We start from the raw sequence: 8,318 nt of genomic DNA, 5'->3' as shown, positions 1-8,318 counted from the left end.
ATTTTCCCACCTATTTTTCAGCACCTCTAGGCTATAAATAAAGGTGCTTAGCTTGTACAATTCAGATTGGAATTTAGAGTAAAGAAACTATACTCAAATTTTGAGTGAGCATTAGAGAGCTTTTGAGCCTTCTTCTTTAGTCTTATCTTGAAGGATCCATGGTGTCCGCAAGTGGCGGCAGCACACTCATCTAGGAGCAACCATCCTTCTAGTGGCGTGATCATCCAACCTTACTTCCATCTTCATGAGCATTCTTTTCTCCTTCCTTCCTTCTCTTTCAATTGTTCATGTTTAAGCTTGTTTCCTTGAAATTTTGTCTTGTGTTCTTGAGTTTATGGTTCGGTTGTTCTTATTTTCCAGCAATCCTTTTCAGTTCTTTGCCTTTTAATTTCATTTTGTTCGGTTCATTTTGATTCTTATCCAATTCTGTTCGGTGTTTTTGAGTTTTACCTCTTTTTGTTGATTCAATTTGACAATATGAGGAACTTCCATGTGAGTTTGGATTTGGTGCTAGTTTTGGTGAGTTCTTGACTTAGAACATTGATCCAATTCTAAGAAAAAGTGCCTAACAATTGTCCAACTCAAGTTGATTCCTAAGAATGTCAAGAATCATTCTCTTCTTTGCTCTTGCAATCACATCACTAAGGCTATCCTATCTTATTTACAATTTAATACAAGAGATATTACAAAGAGAGATTTTATTTGGCAATCTCCTCCTAAAGATCTAGCCATGCTCCTAGTGATTCTTTGATTGGAGTGGGCTTTCTTGGGCTTGGCCTTCTTGGGTTTGGGCTTTGGGCTTGGGCCTCATCTTTTGCAAAGACTAATAAGAAGAACTTTAAATGCTTCGGCCCTTGTCCATTTCTTCTATTGATGACATCTATTTGATTCGCATCAATTGTTTAAGAGGGATTTTCTCAAACTTTGATGGTATAATGAAAATCAATGCTGAATTACAGAGAAAAGAATCAAGGAAACAAATACCCAAAACTGTTTTAAGATGATATAAGAAAAACCATTGGTTGTTTTGTCGAAACAATCGGTTGTTTTTATCAATAGTTTATATAAAACAACTTAAAAACATAATTTAAAGAGTTAAGGATAAGAGATAAGCACACAAGCAATTTATACTGGTTCGCTCTTACACCAAGAGCTACATCCAGTCTCCAGAAACCACTGGATATTCCATTATGCAATCAAAACCAGATTACAAACACCACACACCAAAGTAGTGACCTTGAACCCCTCAAGAAACACACTACATTTGGCAAACCACACCAAGAATGTTGATCTTCAACACCTCAAGAACACACAACATTCCTTGGCAACACAACTACAGAAATACAGTAATCAAGGAAGAAGGGAATAGAATACACCTGGGTATTACAAAGCTTAAAGTTCAGAATTACAACCCAATCCTATTCCACACACTTAAGAATGATCCAAAGCTCTTTCAAATCTTGGAAAAACTATTTTGATAAACTCTTTTTGTTACTCCAAGATTAGGAGCGTAAAACCACCTTTATATAGACCCACCAAGTGGTCAAAAGCTTTTAATAAAGGAGCCAAGTTAGTTAGGATCATTTAAAACATATTAAAACCGCTTAACATAATTTTGTTAAGGTTTTCAGGAAAACAATCGGCTGTTTTGTCGAAACAATCGATTGTTTTGGTTTGAGAACAAAGTCAACCAAGTTTTTCAAAACCTTTTCAAAAACTGCTAAGGTAAAACAACTTGTTGTTTTGAAAAACAACCTGTTGAATTTTTGACAGCTTTTTAGAAAACACATCTTTTCAAAAGGTTAAAGATTCAAATGAACTTGGATCATCTTAAGGAGTGAATTAACAAGATTCAAACAACTAGACAACACACACACACCCAACAGCAAGTATTTCAAGCTTTCCTTTTGGATTTGGAGACATCAAAGAATCTTGTTCAACACATTGGTCAAACCAAATGGCATAACCAGAAACTCATAATGACCATACCTTGATCTAAAAACAGTCTTCTGAACATCTTCCGCTTCCACTAAAGTTTGATGATAACCTGAGCGCATATCTATTTTAGAAAAGACAACTACCCTATGCAACTGATCCATTAGATCGTCAATTCTAAGAAGAGGGTATTTATTTTTTATTGTTAACTTGTTTAATTGTTTATAACCTATGCATAGACGTGATGAACCATCCTTCTTCTTCATTAATAGCATTGGAGCTCCCTATGGAGAAACACTAGGCCGAATGAATTGTTTCTCCAAGAAGTCTTCTAGTTGTTTCTTCAATTCAGCTAACTCTGCTGGTGCCATTCGGTATGGAGAAATTGGCACCGGGCCTACTCCAGGAATCAAGTTTATTGCAAACTCTATCTCTCTTTTAGGTGGAAGTCCAGGAATCTCATCAGGAAATACATCCATAAAATCTTGAACTGCAAACATCTCTTTTTGTACTTTATCTATAAATATAGAACAAACCAAGAGCGTACACAATTTTGCACCTTCTTGTATCTCTCTTTCAAACTGTTGAGCTGAGATAACCTGCATTCCTTCTAATCCAAGGAAAATTAACTTCTTCCGACCACAATCTATAAGGATATGATTAGTAGACAACCAATCAATTCCCAATATAACCTCCAAACAATAAATATCAAGAAACCAAGATTTGCAAGAATTATGAAACATGCCAGTCATAAGACGATCCTAAAAGGCTAATTTATTTTATTTAAGCAGAAAATGAAACTCAAACAAAGCAAACAAAAACAAGTGACAAAAATAAACCCTAAACTATAATTATTCTCCCCCACACTTAAATCAAACATTGCCCACAATGTAAAAACAGTTCGTAAGAGAAGGAATACTCCCTCTTTAAACTTGAAGGTAATTGGCGCCCTTGATGGGGAATCCAATTTGATTTTGGTTAACATTTTTTTTTCTTTATCTACAATTTATTTATTTATTTATTTTTACTTTTTTTTATTTTTTTTTATTTTCCAATTTTAATTTAATTTAATTTTTTTTTTTTGCATATTTAAATTTTATTTTCTTTTTATTAGTTTTTATTCATTTAGTATAAGCTAAAAAAAAGAAACGAAAAAAAAACTAAAACACAATCTAATATTCAGGATTTTTTCTCCTTCTTGTTTAATTTTATAAAAAAAACAATAAAAAAACGAAAAAATAAAAAAATATAATATTCAAGATTTTTCTTCTTGTTTTTGTTTGTTTTTATTTTATTCATTTATATCTTTTATCTTTATCTTATTTTGCTTTGCCTTTATTTTATATCTTTTCTATTTTTTGTTATTTTTTTATTTTGTTTTGTCATTCTTTATTTATTTATGCTTTTGTTTTAATTTTTATAATTATTATTTTTATTTTCTATATTTTATTTATTTATTTTTGCATAATTTTTTTTCTCTAACTATTTTTTTTAAAGCATTAAGTGTAGCATTTTTTTATATAGGATTTTGCATTTAGGGTAGATACTTCAATTGCTACTCTTTGTTTTTTTTTTTGTTTTTTTATAGAAATTTGGGGAAGACTCTGACTAGGAAAGATTGGATTTTTAAGTTTGTCCATTTGTGACTCACCTCTCTTTCCTGGGAGTTGACTTTGGTTGTTTCTTAAAAAAAAAAAATATTTTGCTCTGAAGGGTCTAATAGGAAATTCAATTAATACATGTCTAGTGATACAACCTCGTCTTCTAGTTGATCACCAACTACTGCTGTAAATCCTAGTTCATCACCGGTAAGTCCTAATTTTGGAATTATGGAAGCACGGACCCTTAGAGAACTTGTTGCTCCAGATGTTTCCTTCCAAACTATGTGTATCCAATATCCAGATGGGCAATGTGAGCTTAAATCTGGTTTGATACACTTGCTCCCTAAATTTCATGGCCTTGCAGGTGAAAACCCACACAAACATCATAAGGAGTTCCACATAGTGTGCACCACCATGAGGCCATTTGGGGTCACATAGGAGCACATCAAGCTTAAAGCATCCCCTTTTTCACTCCAAGATGCAGCTAAAGATTGGCTATTTTATTAGTCGGCAGAATCAATGACTAATTGGGAAGGGTTGAAAAGAGTGTTCCTTGAAAAATTCTTTCCAGCATCAGTCACATCAATAAGAAAGGAAATATGCGGGATCAGGCAATAAGACAGAGAAAGTCTCTATGAATATTGGGAAAGATTCAAAAGGCTATGTACAAGTTATCCATACCATCAGATTAACGAACAACTTCTAATACAATATTTTTACGAGGGTCTGATGGCTAGTGATAGACAGATGATAGATGCAGCCAGTGGAGGAGCGCTAGTTGACAAGACGCCAACCGCTGCAAAACAATTGATTGAGATCATGGCTTCTAACAATCAACAATTCCACACACGTAGCAACTTTGCAACACCTGTTCGTGGAGTTCATGAGATGACAACCAATTATGCAGCTAATCATGCTCAGATGAAGGCACAATTACACGATCTCATATCGATGATGAAGTAACTAACTATGCCTCAGATGGTTGCAAGGGTATGTGGAATTTGCACCGCTAACCATGCCACTGATGCTTGCCCCACTCTTCAAGAAGTTGAAGGAGGAAACAATGTTGAATGTCCTCAAGCCTATGCTGTAAACATATTTAATGGTGGTAAACAGTCTAACCCACCTCAACAACTATTCAACCATTATTTGTCCACTAATAAGTATAATCCGGGTTGGAGGAATCATCTGAATCTTAGATGGGGTAACTCACAGCAACAACAACCATCCCCACCACCAGCTGTTGTATCAGAAAAAGGTGGATCTTCTCTGGAGGATGTAATAAAGCACATGATTGAAGTTAATATGCAATTCCAACAGAGAACAAGTGAAATAGTACAAAGAACAGATGAAAGAATACAAAGAACAGATGTAAGCATTCATAACATGGAAAATCAGATTGGTCAGTTAGCCACTCGTATGAATGAGATGAATTCCAAAGGGTCTGATAAACTTCCCTCCCAGACGATCATCAATCCACATAATATCAGTTCCATCACTTTGAGAAGTGGTACTCAATTGCAAGCACCTATGCGAAAATCCACCAAAGTAGACGATCAACTTAAATCGTCTAACACCTCCAACATTACTACACCTCCAGCGAATGATGATCAAAGAAGGATCAACACAAGGAATAATGACATGGATGCTCCTCCTAAACTGTCTCATGAAGATGATGTACAAGGAGAAACTGTTAGTCTTGACAAACCATCTATTCCTCTTCCTTTTCTAAAAAGAGTTGTTCAGACAAGCAGAAAAATGGAAGAGGCTGACAAGGAGATTCTCGAGACATTCAAGGTGAACATTCCTCTGTTAGACGCTATTAAACAAATTCCTAGATATGCCAAATTTTTTAAGGATCTGTGTACACATAAAAGGCGTCTTAAAGGGAACGAAAAGGTAAACATGGGAAGGAATGTTTCTGCTCTCATTGAAAATTCGGTGGAAGCAATACCTGAAAAATGCAAAGACACATGCACTTTCACCATTCCTTGCATAATAGGCAGTAACCGATTTGAAAACGCGATGCTTGACTTGGGAGCATCTATAAATGTTATGCCTTTATCTGTGTTTATTTCTTTGTCTCTTGGTCCTCTTAAACCCACAGGCGTAGTCATTCAACTCGCGAATAAGAGCACAGTTCAACCTGCAGGACTTATTGAAGATGTCCCTATTCAAGAAAATAAACTTGTTTTTCTTGCAGATTTCTGCATTTTGGACATGGGTAGAGAGGATTCACATTCTGGTGCAACAACCATCATCTTGGGCAGACCTTTCTTGAAGACAGCCCGCACCAAGATTGATGTTCACGTAGGCACACTAACTATGGAGTTTGGAGACAATCTAGTCCAATTCAATATCCTAGACGCTATGAAACACCAGTTGAAGATAACTTTATGTATCATCTTGACATTTTGGATGATATTATGGATGATAATGTGTTGGATTTTTTAGAGGATTGTGATCTTTCTGATTTAATTGATTGGACAGACTCTTACATAGATGATTTTATATCATCTGATGGTCTAAACTGTTCTAACCTTTGTGATGCATGTTTTGCAACTAAAGCAAATGTTGTTGATACACACTTGACAATATTAGACGATTCTAACCCCGATAAATTGCAGGTTGCTGAAGTTTCTCTCAGTAATAGACCATTACCGTCCATCATCCAGCCGCCCTCACTTGAATTGAAGCCACTTCCAAATCATCTTAAGTATGCCTATTTGGAAAAAAAGGAGCAACTTTCAGTGATTATCTCCACTGCTCTATCTGGTGAACAAAAGCAAAAATTGTTACAAGTGATTAGAGAGAACAATAAAACCATTGGCTGGATGATGGAAAATATTCCAGGTATCAGCCCTTCTATTTGTATGCATAAAATTCTACTAGAAGAAGGGACAAAACTTGTGAGACAGCCTCAACGTCGGTTTAATCCCCAGATTCTTGATGTGGTGAAGAAAGAGATCAACAAGCTGCTACAAGCTGGTATCATATACCCTATCTCTGACAACACTTGGGTGAGTCCAATTCAAGTTGTACCCAAGAAATTTGGTATAACAGTGATAAAGAATGAGCGTAATGAACTTATTCGCACTAGAGTGCAGAACAACTGGAGAGTCTATATTGATTATAGACGCTTGAATCAAGCCACATGGAAGGACCACTTTCCCCTTACTTTCATCGATCAAATGCTTGAGCGCTTACCTGGTAAGACACACTACTGTTTCTTGGATGGTTTTTCTTGCTATTTCCATATTTGGATTGCACCAGAAGATCAACACAAGACTACCTTTACCTGCCCCTTTGGAACCTTTGCTTATAGAAGGATGCCCTTCGGTTTGTGCAATGCCCATAGAACCTTCCAAAGTTGTATTATGAGCATATTTTATGACTTGATTGAACATTGCATTGAAGTTTTTATGGATGATTTCAGCATTTATGGTTCTTTTTTTAATGATTTTTTGACTAACCTTAGTAAGGTACTTGATAGGTGCATAGAAAATAATCTTGTTTTAAGCTATGAAAAATGTCATTTTATGGTGTCCTAGGCCATATAATTTCTTAAAAAGTTATTCAGGTAGGCCCTGCTATATTGAATGTTATTTTACAGTTACCTTACCCCTCTTCTGTTAGGGAGGTTAGATCTTTTCTTGGACTATCTAGCACATCTGAACTCATACCTTGGTATGTTGACATAGTGAACTACCTTGCTACTTCAATTTTTCCACCATTGACAACCAAGGCATATTGAGACAAATTCAAGAGTGAGTCCAAGTACTATGTATGGGATGATCCTTACTTATGGCATTTTTGTAGTGATCATATCATACGTAGATGTATTCCTGACCGTGGATTCCCATCTGTGCTGAATTTTTGTCATGCCTCACCCTTTGGAGGACACTTAGTTGTACAATATACTACAAGAAAAGTATTGGACTGTGGTTTCTTTTGGCCAACAATTTTTAGAGATGCATGAATCGTCTCATCCATGTGTGAGAGATGTCAAAGAGCAAGCGCTGCTATCTCCAAAAGACAACAGATGCCCCCAACAACCCATGCTCTTTTGTGAAGTCTTTGATGTGTGGGGTATTGATTTCATGGGTCCCTTTCCTGTCTCTTTTGGATTCACTTATATCTTACTTGCTGTGGACTATGTCTCCAAATGGGTGGAGGCAATAGCCACTAGAATTAATGATTCTCATGTTGTTGTAGCTTTTATTCGCTCTAACCTCTTTTGCAAATTTGGGATTCCTAAAGCTATCATCAGCGACCAAGGCACACATTTTTGTAACAGGTTACTAGATGGTCTATTTAGGAAATATGGGATGATCCATAGAGCATCCACACCATATCATCCACAAACAAATGGCCAAGTTGAGGTCTCCAACAGAGAAATAAAGCGCATTCTGGAGAAGATGGTTAACCCAACAAGGAAGGATAGTAGTAAACGTCTTAACGATGCCATTTGGGCCCATTGTACAACCTATAAAGCACCTATTGGGATGTCTCCCTTTAGGGTCGTCTTTGGAAAAGCTTCTCATCTACCTGTGGAGATCGAGCACAAAGCTTATTGGGCAATAAAGGCATGCAACATGAATTATGACAAGGCAGGAGAGTAGCAGAAACTCCAGCTGCAAGAGCTAGATAAGATCCATTTGGAGGCACATGAGAACTCAAAATTTTACAAGGAGAGGACCAAGCGTCTCCATGACCACTTCATCACTAGCAAGGAGTTTGTTGCAGGCCAACGTGTGTTAATGTTCAACTTCAGATTAAAGC

The 8,318-nt window shown here is 36.2% G+C and overlaps 1 protein-coding gene across 1 annotated transcript; it reads right to left on the bottom strand.

The window, feature by feature from the left end:
- Positions 1-2,219: 2,219 nt before the first annotated feature.
- LOC137837768 (uncharacterized) lies at positions 2,220-2,687 on the bottom strand. Its single transcript, XM_068646884.1, has one exon. The coding sequence runs from the start codon at positions 2,685-2,687 to the stop codon at positions 2,220-2,222; it is 468 nt and encodes a 155-aa protein (XP_068502985.1).
- Between the last annotated feature and the right edge of the window lie 5,631 nt (positions 2,688-8,318).

Source organism: Phaseolus vulgaris, chromosome 11 (genome assembly GCF_000499845.2).
Source record: "Phaseolus vulgaris cultivar G19833 chromosome 11, P. vulgaris v2.0, whole genome shotgun sequence".
In the NCBI taxonomy this organism is placed as follows: domain Eukaryota; kingdom Viridiplantae; phylum Streptophyta; class Magnoliopsida; order Fabales; family Fabaceae; genus Phaseolus; species Phaseolus vulgaris.
Note: the sequence above shows the minus strand (reverse complement) of the source record. Positions and strands in the feature narration are given on the sequence as shown.